Raw genomic sequence first — 17,817 nt, forward strand, 5'->3', positions numbered from 1 at the left:
GTCCCTATTTGTTCACTTTTAAAATGTCTCCTCCCCACCCCACCAGAATGTAAACTTAATGAAAACATGGATGTTGGCTGTAATTTTTATTGCTTTTTGCTGTATTTTCAGCTCTCAAAATAGTACCCATTATGACAGCCACTCAATAAATATTTGTTGAATTAATACATGAACTTTTACATCTCTATCTTTGCTACTTATAAATACTCTAGGTCAAGGTTCTACAAACTACAGCTTATCACCTGTTTTTGTATGACTTGTGAACTGAGTTTACATTTTTTAATGGTTGAAAAAAATCAGAAAGATGCATTTCATGCAACTTGAAAATTGTGTGGAATTCTAACATCAGTGTTCATAAATAAAGTTTTATTGAAGCATGGCCAAATCCATGTTGTCTCCAGCTGCTTCTGTATTCCAACAGCAGAGTTGAGTACTTGCAACAGAAACTATATGACTTGCAAAGCCAAAAACATTCACTATCTGGTAACCTTTTAGAAAAAGTTTGTCAAGACCTGGTCAAATCTACTATTAATACTAACACTAACACTGCACTGTCCAATACAATAGCCACTAGCCACATGTGCCAATTTGAGTTTAAATTTAAGTTAATTAAAGTTAAAAATTTAGTTTCTCAGGTGCCCAACCACATTTCAAGTATTCAACAGAACATGTAGCTAAGGGTCTTTCATATTGGAGAATATAGATAAAGAATATTTCCATTCCTGTAGAAAGTTCTACTGAAGGGCACAGCTCTAGATTTTAGAATATCTTGTTGCCGCTTGGGATACCACTCAATGCAAAGTTATTTAAAACAAACATTACAACTTTGGGTCAGGAAAGAAAACATGTATAAAAGTTAAATCAATGAAAATTCTAAAGAAATTATACTAGGAAACAGATTAACAATGCTCATCTTCTATCAATGTTTTCTAAACTCCTACAATTGGAATTTTAGGGGAAAGCACTTTCTATTAATGCAGTCATCAAAAAGGTAAAGAATATAGACAGCATCATCATACAAAGAACTTTATAAATTTTACTGATTAAAAAATTAATGTGACTCTTCAAAGGGTTAAGAAAGAAAACCCACATGATGCCAAACATCCAGATAAAATATTTCTAAATTTACCTATATGGGGCCTCCCAGGTGGCAGAGTGGAAAAACAATCTGCCTGTCAATTCAGGGGACATGGGTTAAATCCCTAGTTTGGGAAGATTCCACATCCTGTGGAGCAACTAAGTCCATGTGGCACAACTACTGAACCCACTCTCTAGGGCCCATGAGCCACAACTACTGAGCTTGTTCTCCGCAACAAGAGAAGCCACCACAATGAGAAGCCCGTGCACCACAACTAAGAGTCGTCCCCCACTCACCATAAGTAGAGATAGCCGAGCAAAAGCAACGGAGACCCAGTGCAACCAAAAATAAAGTACTTATATATGTGCATACAAAATAAACTCAGCATGTTCATTAGAATTTTTATATCATTAGATAAAATCATTTTTCTTACCTAATTTAAAAGCCAAAACTACAATCCCTACTTAACACTCTTTCATATCAATTTCCCTCCTGCTCTTGCCATAACTAAATAATCTCCTGATATATTTTTTGTTTAATTAAATAATTACTGTTTTCCATTGACACTGGTGTTGTACTGTGCTTTCCAATGACATTTTACCTCTTAAACAATAAATCTTATGGAAAGATTCTTTAAAAGTTCAATCTTCCAAGACTGGACCAAGAATAAATAGAAATTATGAACAACCCAATTACAAGCACTGAAACTGAAGCTGTGATAAAAAAATCTCCCAAAAAACAAAAGCCCAGGACCAGATGGCTTCACAGGAGAATTCTATCAAACATTTAGAGAAGAGCTAATGCCCATCCTTCTAAAACTCTTTTTAAAAATTGCAGAGAAAGGAACACTTCCAAACTCATTGTACAAGGCCACTATCACCCTGATACCAAAACCATACAAAGACAACATAAATAATAAATCTTATAAAAAATACATAGCTTCTGTAACTGATATAGTTCACAAATATATTGGACTGTTAAAGTTAAAGGTTATTTCTTTTGTAGTTTTCCAAGCACTCTATAAATTCAAAGCTTTATTAGCAATCTCAAATTGTTTTCTACCAGAAGTGAAAACAAGCCTCATCATATGCTTGCTGAGAGATGACAATTTCAAATTTGTTTTTACTCCTTAAGATTCTCTCTTTGACAAAGATGCTGTTTAAAAAATTTCATAAGTTAGAATTTTTGTTAAATATACCAAGATTTTTCTCTGAGATTCTAGCATTTTATGTGCTACAAAATGAAAAGGGGTAGATTACAAATAAAATTGAAAATTGAAAATGGTAAGGATCTGGTTAATTGAGATTTCATCAAAATTCACATGTGAATTATATGTTATCTATGAACAAAATCAAATATTTACATTGGCAACAAAACATGCAACCATATTTTTAATTCGAATGATTGTAAACCTGTTTTCATTTTGTTACTTTAAGTAATTAGCATTCAATAAAGGATATCCACTAATAAACATGGAACTCTGCTCAATGTTATGTGGCAGCCTGGTGGGGAGGGGACTTTGCGGGAGAATGGATATAAGTATATGTATGGCTGAGTCCCTCCAATGTTCACTTGAAACTATCACAACACTGTTAACTGGCTATGCTCCAACACAAAACAAAAGTTAAAAAAAAGAATACCAGCTAATATAGTTCTATTCTTAATTTCAGAGATCAGATTTCCACTTGCTGGTCTGTCTTTCCAGCATAGCGTAGGAGCTAAAAGAGACCAAAATGTCAGTCTCAGAAAGAGCCCTGCACTGAGTTTGCCAGCTGTCCTCAGCACTGGTGCCTGACAGCAGCCAGAAAGTTGTCTTTGAGTGTCAGCATTTCTGTTTACCTTCATAACAATAAACTGATTTCTCTATCCCCATACCTCTTTCTTAAATTTAAAATGTCCACTTTTACGTTTTAACAAAAAGCTTTGGAAACTGAGTCACTGACTACAAAATGATCCTTATAATCAATGAAATTAGAAACGTTGGAATTGAAGTATATATCTTACGTATCTTATCTCTTCTTTCCCTGCCACTTGATATTTGAATTTTCTCCAACATCCAACTATTTGGATTATGAAGTCTCTGCTTAGACACTTCCAAGAATACAGAAGTTATACTTTTCCTTTTCAGAAAAATTCTAATGTTTTAAAAAGTTCCTCCTTAAATACAGTGGAACTCAAAATTTCCTGAACTGTCCATTTCAGGTCCTACTTCAGCTTTCTGGGAACATCCAGAATAAATTATTACACAAATGCTACCACTCAGTTCCCTAACCATGGTGAGAGCTTTCTTCTGAACCTGGTTTTGTTTGCCTATGGTCCTCCAAAAATGTGGCATCAAGCACTTAGCCCAGGAATGCAAATGAGACTTCATATTATCTCATAGCATCTCTGGAAAATAAACAGGTGCAATGGCATTTATTATTCTTCCCATTTTACAAACAAAATTTAAGACAAAAGAATGACAAAAAATAAAAAGTCATGTAATTGTCCAAAGGTACAATGTCAGTGGCATATTATGAAGAGAAACAGGATTCCTCTCTTGAGTTTCAACCTTTGTTTCAAAGAATTTAAATAATGTTTTAAGGTGCTTTCCTACATAGATTATAAATCTTGGAAGAAGGTCAGAACTAGAAGACATTTTAGACCCAATTAATTTCAAATACCACAAGTGAGAGGAAAGGAAGATATTAAAAAAGGGGGGGGGCATGCCTTAAAATGAGAATAGTCTCTCCAACCATGAAATCCTTCCTTTCCTTCCTCTTTGGACCAAGGTAAAGGTTAAGAGACATCAAGAATACTTCTCTAAGAACATCAGATCAATACAGCCCACGGTACCCTCTTTTTTTTTTAAACAAAATATTCCATTTTCCCTAGATTAAATGTGAAGAAATTATAGACTGCAGGGCACAGATCTTAAACAGCAAATTCAATATCTAGTGTTTTTTTCCTTGAAAGGTCTGTTACTCTAAAGTTGTAGAAAAATATATTTTACCATGGGTATCACGTGCCAAAAAACATGCAGAGAGAAAAGAAAGAACGAGCATTTCATGCCACTGACACTTTTAAAAATTGTCTGTGCTAAAATGATTGAATCCAACATACTGCAAGTAAGATTTTCATTTCGTAACTGTAAAATGCCTAGTTGGTTATAAAATAACTGAAGTTAAAAACAAAATATCAATTGAAGATGGGTGACAGACTTAAATGTGAAAACTACAACAATCAAATTTCTAGAGGAAACTATAGGAGAATATTTTCATGGCCTTGGATAGGCAAAGACTTAATCCCCAAAGGAAAAAAAAGAACTTAGTCTTCATTAAAATTAAGAATTCTGTTTATCAAATAGATTAAGAAAATAAATAAACAAGTTACAGACCCAGAGAAAATATTTGCAATACACATCTGATGAAGTTTATGCTTTTAAATTTTAAATGCCTACAAAATCAATAAGAAAAATATAAACAATCCAATTTTTTTAATGTACAGAAGACTTATAGCACTTCAAGAAAAAGAATATGTAAATAGCCAATAAATATACAAAAAGGTACTCAACATCATTATTCATCAGGAAAATACAAATTAAAACCACAATAAAATACCACTAAACACCTACCAGAATAGCTAAAATTTAAAAGACTGACAACAGCAAGTGCTGACAAGATGTGGAACAATGGGATCACCAGTGAGAGGGTAACAAGTCCAGCCACTTCAGAAACTGTTTGGCAGTATGCATCATACCTAAGAACACACCCACACTATGACTTAGAAATGCTAGTCCTAGATATATATCCAAGAGAAATGAATGTATATGTCCATCAAAAGACATGTACAAGAACATTCATCATATAGATAAACAATGGAAACAAATCCAATGTCCATCAACAGTACAATTAATAAACAAGCTGTATATTCATACTACTCAATAATAAAAAAGGATGAACTATTAATAAATGTAACAATATAGATGAATCTCAAAGGTATGTTGAGTAAAAGAAACCAGACACCCAAAAAGGTCCTACTGTATGATTTATGCAGAAGTCAAGAACAAGAAAACTGATCCATGATTACAGAAGTCTGAATAGCGCTTTACTTGGTGTGCGTGCTCCATCACATCAGTCACGTCCGACTTTTTGCAATCCTACGGACTGTAGCCCATCAGGCTCCTCTGTCCATGGGGATTCTCCAGGCAAGAACACTGAACTGGGTTGCCATGCCCTCCTTCTGGGGATCTTTCTGACCCAGAAATTAAACCCGTCTCACTTATGTCTCTTGCATTGGCAGGAGGGTTCTTTACTACTAGTGCCACCTGAGAAACCCTTTTTACTTGGTGTAAAGGGAGGTTTTGTAAATGGGCACAAAGGGAATCTTCTGGAGTGATGCAAATGTCTTTTTCTAAATTTTATTTTACTGAAGTATAATTGATTTAAATGCTGTTTCTGGTATAAAATGTTTCCTATCTTGACTTTGAAGGAATGCATATAGATAAAAATTAATCAACCTGTATATGTAAGAAACGTATACCTCATTGGATAAACTATTCCTTAATTAAAAATAAATCTATTGAACACAATCATTTTCAAATATCTAAAACACCAAAGGAGTTCCTGGAGGTCCAGTGGTTAGGACTTGGCACTGTCACTGTTGGGGTTCTGGGTTCAATCCCTGGTCAGAGAACTAAGATCTTGCAAGCCACATAGTTTAGCCAAAAAAAAAAAAAAAACCCCAAACCTTAAAAATGCAATTATAGCAGTATCTTCTTTTAAAAAAACGTTTGAAATTTGGGAGATTTTCATTAGTTTTCTATAGTTTTTATGGACTATATCTATACCAACCATCTTCTGAATGGGCCCCGTGTAAAAATTCTTATGGTGAGGAAATTTATTTACATGTTATGTACCACCTAAATATGAAGATATTTTCAGTGATAGCTAATTCTCCAATCAAATTTTCCTGAGGATTGAGATTTTAAGATTTGTTTCAATTTTGATCTTTGATTTTTTTCCTTTTTTCACTAAACTTAGGCTACAGATAATTTGTGTCATTCATCTTTGGAAAACAAAAACAAACAAACAAAATCTCTTGATCCACATCTATGCTTCTCTCCAGCAATAGCCCCACTTATTTCTGTGCTTCACTTCCTAGCTAAACTTCTGGAGAATATAACCTGTACCCAGTGATTCTACTTCTTCTATTCCCCTTCCTGCTTTACCATTTCAGTCTGGTTTCCATCCCCACAACTCCACAAAAAACACTTTTGTTAAGGTCACTAACAAGTTTTACATTGCCCCAAACCAGCCCACACTATTTGTCCTCAGTTTACTTGATTTTCCAGCAACAGTGAACATAGCTGTTCACTCTCTCCTCTGAATTCCGTTACACCACACTCGGTTGGTTTTTCTACTTGTCTCGCCATGCTGTTTCTCTTATGTTAGCCCCTCCGCCTCTACATGACCACCTAAGTAGGACGCGTCTCAGGGCTTGATCCCGAGCCCTCTTCTCACAATAGGTGGCCCCAGTCATTCTCATGGCGCTAGTCGGACATGACTGAGCGACTGAACTGAACTGAATTGAAAGATCATCTACGTGCTGAGGATGACCAAATTTCTATCTCTAGCCAGACTTTTTATTCAGAGGAGAGGTGCACCAACCCTGCCCTGAGCATTATTCTTCCTTTTAGCACTGTTCTTTTATAACACTTCAAATAATTCAAATCTTTTCATCGGGGGTTTATTTGTTCGGGAGCCTACCTTCCTCAGTTCAGTTCAGTCGCTCAGTCATGTCCGACTCTTTGCGACCCCATGAATTGCAGCACGCCAGGCCTCCCTGTCCATCACCAACTCCCAGAGTTCACCCAAACTCATGTCCATCGAGTCAGTGATGCCATCTAGCCATCTCATCCTCTGTCATCCCCTTCTCTTCTTGCCCCCAATCCCTCCCAGCATCAGTCTTTTCCAATGAGTCAACTCTTCGCATGAGGTGGCCAAAGTATTGGAATTTCAGCTTTAGCGTCAGTCCTTCCAAAGAACACCCAGGACTGTAAATTCCAAGCGGGCAAAAACACTGTTGTCTTCTTCACCATTGTATTGCCAATATTTTGCATACAAGACACATAACAGTCAGTGAACAGTTTTTGAATGAAGAATGAATGAATAAACATTTCTGACTTCTGAATTACATTGCTATTAATATAAATGTTATATTACAAGGTAAGTCAAAATCAAATGTTATAAAAACTTTCATTGCTCAGCTTTCTTTTAAAACCAGGATATAAACAATAAAAATATATTCTAGAACAACAGGAATACCAGACCACCTGACCTGCCTCTTGAGAAACCTATATGCAGGTCAGGAAGCAACAGTTAGAACTGGACATGGAATAACAGACTGGTTCCAAATAGGAAAAGGAGTACGTCAAGGCTGTATATTGTCACCCTGCTTATTTAACTGACATGCAGTGTACATCATGAGAAACGCTGGGCTGGAAGAAGCACAAGCTGGAATCAAGATTGCCAGGAGAAATATCAATGACCCCAGATATGCAGATGATACCACCCTTATGGCAGAAAGTGAAGAAAAACTAAAGAGCCTCTTGATGAAAGTGAAAGAGCAGAGTGAAAAAGTTGGCTTAAAGCTCAACATTCAGAGAACTAAGAACATGGCATCTGGTCCCATCACTTCATGGCAAATAGATGGGGAAACAGTGGCTGACTTTATTTTGGGGGGCTCCAAAGTCACTGCAGATGGTGACTGCAGTCATGAAATTAAAAGACACTTACTCCTTGGAAGAAAAGTTATGACCAACCTAGATAGCATATTAAAAAGCAGAGACATTACTTTTTCAACAAAGGTCCGTCTAGTCAAGGCTATGGTTTTTCCAGTAGTCATGTATGGATGTGAGAGTTGGACTATAAAGAAAGCTGAGTGCAGAAGAATTGATGCTTTGAACTGTGGTGTTGGAGAAGACTCTTGAGAGTCCCTTGGACTGCAAGGAGATCCAACCAGTCCATCCTAAAGGAGATCAGTCCTGGGTGTTCATTGGAAGGACTGATGTTGAAGCTGAAACTCCAATACTTTGGCCACTTGATGCGAAGAGCTGACTCATTTGAAAAGACCCTGATGTTGGGAAAGATTGAGGGCAGGAGGAGAAGCGGATGACAGAGGATGAGATAGTTAGATGGCATCCATTTGTCCATACCAACTCAATGGACATGAGCTTGAGTAAACTCCAGGAGTTGGTGATGGACAGGGAGGCCTGGTGTTCATGGGGTTGCAAAGAGTCAGACACGACTGAGTGACTGAACTGAACTGAACTGAAAGACATAAAGATGATCTACTGCTAACCCAGTGTGTGCTACGAAAGTGATGTTTCACTAATACTTTTCAAACTGTGGGCCATGTTTATCAGATTTTAGTGTGCACAAGAATGCCCTAGGAATCTCATTAAAATGCAGATTTTGATTCAGCATGTCTGGCCTGAGATTCTGCATCTGTAACATGTCCCAGATGTTGCCAGTGCTACTGGTCCATACACCACACTTGGATTAACAGGTGTTTAAAGGATCTTTGTAAATGAATTATGAATTAAACTGAACATGTGCTGGATCCTAACTTTACTTCTAGTAGAATGCAAGGTGATTTTTGTACACATCATCTTATTCAGACTTGCTGGTCTCTTGCAGTATTATAAACTTAGAGGAGTTCTCAACCTTATCAAGACCAAGTGCCCTCCTCTTTTAGAAAAAGTATTTTATAATACCTCTTTACCCGAGGTCGACCCCTGGGTTGGGAAGATCCCCTGGAGAAGGGAACAACAACCCACTCCAGTATTCTTGCCTAGAGAATTCCATGGACACAGCAGCCTGGCAGGCTACAGTCCATGGGGTAACAGAGAGTCAGACACAACTGAATGACTAACACACACACACACACCATCATAAATTAAAAACAACCTATCCACACATTGAAGTTTTCTAAAAATAAAAACCTAACTGTAACATAAATGTGAAATAAATAAAATAATTTGTTTTAATATCTAAATGTACTAGTAAATTATTATAGAAGACATAATAAGAAGGTAGTCAGATGTGTTTATAGAATCATCATGAGTGCAAGAGACAAAATATGCAAGATATAGCTTGCATCAATAATGGCAAAAGTCTTGGCTCTAAACTAAAGAAAGAATCATCTTCCTTTAACTTATTGGGTTGGTCAAAAGGAACCCAGACAAACTTTTTGGCTAACCCAGTAGACAGCAGTTTCATTCTTAAACAATTTAGATTGCATTAAAACCATGCAAGAATACTTTATGCATAAAATACAGTTAGGTTCTAGCAGTCATTAGGTGACATAAAATATTACTAAGTTTCAGAAAAGCAAGAGATTCCAACCTAGAATAGGGAACAGCTTCCTAAAAGACTGCCAGTTGCTGATCTGTGGTAGAGGCAAAGGGTCAATAGCTAAGTAGCAGTGGTCCCTATAGTAATATCCTTACCTAACAACTTTACATGAGCACATATGCATAGGAAAAAAATTTTCTGTGGATAAAAATTGAGCATGCTCAATAATCAACTTTTTATGAATGTGGAGTTACATCATAGCTGATGTAAAATATAATAGCTCACCCTGAAAAAACGGTTTTCGTAATATTTAACAACTAATCATTTTTGCCATCATCTGCCTTTATCTCTGCAATTGAAGATCATTTGTTATACACTTGTACACAGTGTAGACAGTAGCACAAATGTATATCAGAGGCTCGATTTGACTTTCATGTGTATCATTTACCAAATATTAGCACACTGAAGATTATCCCTATAAAATGTATATTCAGACCTCAAAATAAAACTTTTTAACCAGCTCTTTGAAAATATTAAAAATTTATAAATGTGGTATGAGTAAGATTGTGGTTGTGCACTGAATTTTTTTCCTGTGCATATTTGCTCATATAAAATTGCTCTCATGTTCTAAATATTCTGCTATGTTAACATTCTCTCAAACAGATAATACTTTGCAAATAAACTGATCGTGGTGTGATAGAGAAATCAAATGAAGTAAAATATGATATTCTCAACTTTAAAAAGCAAAACATTTGTTGTGAAGAAATAGTTTATTGTGGCTTGCTGAAACACTGCAAAAAATGTAGCAAAGCCAAGGATTAGATTTCTATGTTATTTTGCCCAAAGTTAAGCCAGTATTGGATTAGAAAAAAATAACAGTATTCATCCTGTTGAATTCAGCCAACATTTGAAGCTCTTCTATCAAACCTTTAATAGCACCTCTGACAAATTAACCAGAAAAATTAACTAGCTTTCATGTCACTATTTTCTTTACTATCTTTACCATAAAAGTTGAACAAATAAATAGTCAAATGACCAAACATAGGCAATTTATTAGTTGATTTATTTAATAAATATGACTGCAGTCCTACCATGTGCTAGGGACTAGGCAGGGTACTAGTTATCACTGGTGATAAAAAGATCCCTACACTTTGGAATCTGACAGTTTGGACGGGGCAACAGGTGTACTAATGACCAAAATATGCAAGAAATCCAGTTAAATAATCTTTAAATAATTAAGAGCTAAGAGTAAAAAGTACAGTTTTACATTGCTTCATCAGTGATGCTATTGAAATGTTTTCCATTTCTCTTATTTTAAAAAGTTTCCTTTATAAACCCACAAATAACCTGATGTGCCAAAAATGTTATCTCTAAAAACAGTTGCTAATAAATACAATTTGTGATACGTTGCCAATTCCATTGACATAATAAGTCAGGAGGTAAGCGGCTTTTGAATTTTTGATGCATAAAAAGCACTGCTTCATAAATGCTTTTATTCTGTTTCATATCTATTATTAAACATTTCGTTTTTTCTGTCTTCTAGATGGGCTACCTGTCCAATATAATATGGTATTGACTCCAAATTATATTGATTTACTCTACATCACTTTGTACTCTAAGAACTTTAATTCTGGATGCAAAAGCAGATTTCATTAAGGCTGAAAAAATTATCTCATTCAGGATCATTAGGGATTATTTTGACAGATTTTACAGCAATAATAATTAATAGTTATATATATAATATACCACTTTTCAAATAATCCCCCTATAATAGAAATATAATCATTGTTTCATTATTTCATCTTTTTTTAAAAAGTGATTCAAAAGGGCTTACGGTCATCCTTATGATTTCTAATTATTATGAATGTGCCAGTTAATGGGAGAGTTGTATTTTCAAAAGGCTTAACAGCAGCCTACTCTATGTTCTCGTGACGTTTAGAATCTTTTTCCACAATAACTAATGTATGTTTAACACATTCAAAAAACATTTATTGGGTACTACAGGCAGCTTCTGTGTTAATCACTCCTTCTTCACACATGGTCTAGAGCTACAGCTTGAGTTAGGAGCCAACTCATACTGGTTATCTGATAAAAGATCTACCGATAATCTTTTAGTCGTAAGTGTAAATATATACACTGATGACAAACTTTTAACAACATATTAAAAAAGGTATCACCAGGAAAATGTATGATAATTTTATGAGACCATTCATGTATCTTACTGACTGAGAAAGTATATTTCCCCTCATATTTGATCCATATTTTAATGGACTAATATGTGATCCTGAAATCTGCTCATGTTAAAAGGTGAGGTTTAGCATTAAGTAATATGCTAGTCAAAAAATCAATACCATTTTTGTTTTCTAAGTTTTCCTTTCTGTTATACCATTTTAAATACTTAAACATTTTTCTGAGTTCTAACAAGGAATTGCTAGCACCAATCCCTTATTCACAAAGAATAATAAAAGGCATCATAATAAAGATAATGAAAATGACTTTTCAGCACCATTTTTTCAAAGTTTTTTTATGTGGACCATTTTCTTAAATTCTTTATTAGATTTGTTACAATAATGCTTCTGTTTCATGTTTGGTTTTTTGACTGTGAGGCATATGGGATGTTAGCTCCCTGACCAGGGATCGAACCTGCCCCCCTGCAGTGAAAGGCAAAGTCTTAACCACTGGACCATCACCAGGGAAGTCTCTTTTGCGCACCATTTTGAAACTTTTATGCAACAAACTCTGAGGATCTTTTATGAACCAGGAACTGCTCTTTGCACTGAGTATACAAAAATAAGACATAGTTTCTGCCTTCAGAAGCTTAAAGACCAGTGAGGGAATAAACACTTAAATCGGTGAATAATTTCAATATAATTGGGAGAAGTATGCATAGCAAGGAAAGGCCCTTAGCCCAGTTGGATGGAGGTGAGGGACTGAATAGAATGACCACCAGAAAGCACCAGGAAAAGTCATGAGGAGGTCCTTCATGGTGATAATGCATGAAAAAATGAGTAGGCATAACAAGGTAAAGAATGGGATGATAAAGAATGGGATGAAAATTTTAGGAAAGACATGGAAGTATGAAACAGCATATTAGATTGTAGCAAACACAACCAGAAATTTTCTTAAATTATGTTCTACCAGGACCCCATGACCTTTCTGTGGCTTTTGTTCCTTTGAATTTTATCAGTTCAACCTTCACATGTTCATAACGGAGGGCTAGTAAACCACCATCTGGAGGCTGTATCTATGTAAATACCATCCATCCAGAACAGAGAAAGGAAGCTAGAAATGAAAAAAATGGCTACCACAAAAGCCATGTGGTGGGAAGCTGACATCAAGAAGAAGACAAAATTTACACAATAACCTGGGAATATTTAGCGTAGGGGGATTCAGCTCTGCACAGTTCAAAACCCCATGAGAATATACTACAGAACGATATATAACCTGATGCTCAGAATACTGAGTCTGGGTCCCTAAGATAAAGTTTTCTCTTGTGGACCTCACTTATAAGGGGTCTGTGTAACAAATACTCTTAGAAAGATTTCTTCCCAATAATGTTGAAATAAAAAAGGTTTTTAAAAATATTTATTTATTTAGCTGCATTGGGTCTCAGCTGTGGCACATGGGCTTTTCTCATGGCATGTGGGATCTTCATTCCCAGACCTGGGATCGAACCTGCATTGCCTGCATTGGAAGTGGGATTCTTAACCACCAGACCACCAGGGAAATCCCAAAAGTTTTATATTAAATAAGAAATACGCCAATATCTATAAAATTCGTATTTGTGAACTACCCATTTCTCAACTATCAGATAGAAGAGATATTATTATAGCACAAATAACAAAATTCAGTAACATAAAGAATCTCTGTGTAGAAAATATTCAGGATGACAAATTGGGAGAAAAGAAATAATTCTAGTTCTCGATTTATTACATGCATTAACTCTTCATCTTTACATGACAAACTTTCTATTTCAAAAGCTTATTTCATCTGACATCTTCACACACAGAAATTCTCAATAAATGTCTGGTGATGAGTGAAAAAATAAATAACTTTTAAAAAAGATTTTATATGTTGAAGAAATACTGACTATATAGTTTCACATTTCACAATAAACCATAGCATATTAATCTGGTCCCCAAATTAGGCAGAAAATAAAAGTACTTCATCAAGTACTCTACTTGCTTACAGTGCCAAGATATGACAGGTATACACTATAGGTCAAATTCTAAACTGGGACCAAAATATCAAAATAATATAAAAGTACTTTAAATATCAAACACATAGACCAGATTAGCCAATCTTGAGTAGCTATAATAAACCAGATATTTTATTACACCAAATACTCTGATCCTCAAGGACGTGATGTTAGAATAGACAAATTCACATCACTAACCCTTCTGTTAATCTTAGTTTTTAAGTGTGAAATCTTAGCATCAAGCATACCATGTAACATCTATCTCCACAGATTATGAATATAATCTACTCATCTAAACTCACCTAGTGATTCAATTCTGTATTCTCTTTCCATTTATAGCCTGTACATTCCAAATAAAATTCTACACAAGTTTTCATTCCCTTTTTATTCAGCTTATCAAAAAGTCAGTTAGGGCTTTAATATCCTGAATTATGCTATTTAGTTAATAATTTATTTCACATTAAATAAATGAATTCAGGGGCATTAACATTTATAGAGAAACATTCCAGTTTCCACTATCTTACACTAATTCATATGTTATTCTTGAGAATGAAATGATAATGACTAAGACTAGGAAAAAATAGTTTTGGAGTATTGATCTATCACTTCACAAAAATAAACTCAGGAATTCATTTGAAATAATTAAAGCCTGAGTTGTTTTTTTTATTATTTTTTCTGCTGTACAACAACCTAATTTTTTCCCGTTCTTGGTCAATGAAATCTTTACATGATAAGAATTACACATCATAAACCATTGTTCAAATATTCAAAGTATAAATTTTTAGATTTACTTTTAAACCTTGATTTAAAGCAAAAAGTTTTTCATAAGAGAAAACCCTCAAAATATTTTTCAATAATGATCATTAAAATTTTTTTTTTACAGAATACTAAATATGTACTGTGCACTGACTTATCAGTTGGCGCTCTACTTAGAGGAAAAAAAAAAACACGTATAAGTGCCAAGTCAGTTTAAAATTATAAACATACCCATGTGTAAATTAAAGATTTACAATCACAGTACTGTGCTCAATTATACATGAAACAAAATTTACTTTGTGTCCTGACATATTCAATCAAGTTTTAATAACTTCATAGATCCTAGACCTAAAGCAGCCAAAGATCAAGGTATACTGGCAATAAGAGAGCCTTCAATCATTATGAAGAAAATATCCAAGCTATTGATAATTATTTATCAAGTTAACATTTTAATTAGGTGTCAGTGTCTCATTTACTAATAGAATGAATACGTTTCTCACAAATTTTGATTTTCTATTTTCTGATTTTCTCCTCCAACTTGAGATGCACCTGCCATTTTCAAGGTTTTAGAAACACTTGTGGAGAAAACTGTTGAAAAGTTTAAAATAACACTGTGAAATTTTAGTTATCCCAAGGAAGTATATATATCCCAATAATACTGAAAATTTGGGGGGAAGTGAGGATAGTTTAATAACTTTCAAAATTAATTCAAATGAAACTTTTCATGTGAACTTAATTTTTTGCTTTGAGTAAATGTTATCATTAGAAGACTGAGTACCAAGGGAAGCACAAATGCCATTACTTAAAAATTTACCTTCCCATATGACAGCATTTACCCTTGGGGGTAAAAAAAGTCACCTTTCATCCTAAAGAAGTCACTCAGGTTAGCCCAATTCCAACGGACATTGAAGCCATGGGCGAAAAAATCATGCAAAAGGATGTTATTTCCACCTTAGGTTTGCTGCCATTTCAGGGACACCCCGTAAGTACTCCTCCTCTGCAGAATCAGAGTTGACCCCTGACAACCCCTAAGAGGTAAAACTGCGGAGAAATTATCACTGTCCAAAGTTAGGTTGGGGGTAGGGGAGAGGTAGCAAATGAGAGATGTATGAAAACCGACACGCTTTGCCCTCTGAAATGCCTATTTACTTTTGACAAAAGAAATAAATAGAAGCAAAACCGAGATTCAGAAGGAACTCTCTCTGCTGCGTGCACCGGTTGAGCATCAAAGACCCCGTAGAAAAGAAGCAGGCTGGAGGCTCACCTTCCATCTCGCCGCCGGGCTGGGCTGGAGCTGCCGCTCTGGCTACCCAGCCGCTCCACGTGCTCCTGCCTTCGCCGGGACGCAGCGTGCAGCTGGCGGGAGATTCGCAGCGCGCAGCTGTCGGGAGATTCCCAGCGCGGGGAGTCCCCGGGATCCGGGCGCCGCGTCGGCGCAGATTGAAAGGGGCAGGAGCCGGCGACCGGACTGTGCGCGGGGTTACAGCGGCGCTGGCTGGCGGCGGCTTTAAAGGACGCTCACCGCCAAGGTATCTACTGCGCCTCCAGCCGCCTTTTGAATGTCAAAGCCGAGAACCCCAATAGGAAGGAAATGGCAAGACAGTAAATTGTCTCCAAATGTGTATTTTAGAAGGATAATGGAGAAGAGAGTAATATCACACGGCGGGAGGGAGGATCTGGATTGCTTTCTTGCAAGTCTAAGTTCAAAGAGGTTTGTCTTGAGCAAAATCTGGAACTTTTGATCTAGATTCAGGGATGATAGCCATAAATACCATCAATGAGCACTCTATTAAATGTAATATGTTCTTCTTCCTCAACTTTTCATCTCACATAATAAAAGTTCTTGGTCCAAGTTTTCAGGAGGTTCTAAGACAGTTCCAAAGAGTGTTGGCACTTTCATCAACTCAACTTTTTCAATTTTGGAAGCAATATTCTCACTTTATTTTCCCTTTTGGAAACTGCTTGGTTTATTTCCCACCACTCACAAAACACTACACATTGTATTTATGTGTGTTTATTTTCTACTACCTTACCTTCTTCCTAATAGGATCTGAGACAGCTTACAAAAATACATATATAAGGCATCAGTACTAAGAGATTGGGGTGGGAAGGGGAAGATACACTAAAGACAGTAAAACGTTAGTTGTACACAGAGTGAACATCTTTTCCCAACATCCTTCCCACATTATAGAGATGAAGCACACATTTGACTATAGGGAGAGGGAAGGGGAGGTGAACATATAATTTTTAAACAACAGAATTTTTCTTCACACTGAAGTTGAAGTTACCCAGTATGTTAAACATGTAAATGATTCTCAAAAAGACCATTTTGCCTTTGTTAGAAACGTATGTGGTTGGTATATACAAGTATATTTGAGACTTAAGGTTGGGAGTTTACGCATCAGAAGTCCACACCAGAGTAAACCCATTCTTATCCAGTTAAAGAATACATATTGTAATTTTACGAATTTTAGTTTATTTTAAATACGCCTTGGTATAGGAGACATATATATAGATATAGGTACATAATTTTTAAATGAGTTAATAACTTGTAATGGCTTTGTTTTACGATTATGGCACCATGACAACATCTCTATAACGTGCATGGGATGGAGTTCTACAGGATAATAACAATTTCGGAGAAATACTCTAAACACTAGGTCTAATTTTAGTATCGAAAGGGGAAATTTGTTGTTTGTTAGTTTCTAAAGGCAAAAATAGCACATCAAAAGTAGCAGAAGAGGAACTGTAAAATTTCACAGGGATGGTGTAAGGATGAATAGTTATTTGGTTATTAAAAGTTTTAGAAGGTGTTTAGCTTCCATTACAATGTTCTTTATACTTATCAATGGCATGTGTTACTACTCTGTGAATAATTAGCTCAGTATTGAGTATTTCAGACTCAAAAACGTGATACTTAAGGGGATAGATTAAAAGTAAGTGGGTAAAATAATTGATGCAGCTATTTCACCCTCAAGGAGGTAGAGCATAAATCCCCACTCCTTAAAGTGTGCAATACACTTTTGGGTGTTTCTAGTGGCCTAGTGATTAGGATTCCGGGCTTTCACTGCCATGGCCTGGGTTTAATCCCTGGTCAGGGAACTGAGATCCCACAAGCCACACAAAGCACCCCACCCCCCAAAAAAGGTTTGTTTTTTTTTTTTTTTTTTTAAAGAATGGTATTCACATAGTGACATCCTTCCAAAGATTACAGTATGGAAAGGTATAGGAAAGAGAGTAACTTTATATGACAGAAACCAGACAAATACTACCTCAGGCAGGTGATCAAGTTAACAACAACAATGATATAAGGCATGTGACAGTATGTGCCCTTGATATATACTTGAATATGGTACTTCACCTCCATAGCCTTCCATCCATAAACCCTAACCTAGAGGGTTAACTTAGACTGGTTAAGCTCCAGTCTAACCTAGAGGCATTCTGCAAAG

At 35.8% G+C, this 17,817-nt stretch overlaps 1 protein-coding gene across 1 annotated transcript in view; it reads right to left on the reverse strand.

Moving 5' to 3' along the window:
• IKZF3 (IKAROS family zinc finger 3) overlaps positions 1 to 15,875 on the reverse strand; it is a 91,429-nt gene extending 75,554 nt beyond the window's left edge. Inside the window, exon 1 of the mRNA XM_005693758.3 lies at positions 15,633 to 15,875. Within this exon, the coding sequence (XP_005693815.2) occupies positions 15,633 to 15,639 (7 nt within the window). The 5' untranslated portion in view covers positions 15,640 to 15,875. The remainder of the gene's footprint in view (positions 1 to 15,632) is intronic.

The sequence above is a fragment of the Capra hircus genome, chromosome 19, assembly GCF_001704415.2.
Source record: "Capra hircus breed San Clemente chromosome 19, ASM170441v1, whole genome shotgun sequence".
In the NCBI taxonomy this organism is placed as follows: Eukaryota; Metazoa; Chordata; class Mammalia; order Artiodactyla; family Bovidae; genus Capra; species Capra hircus.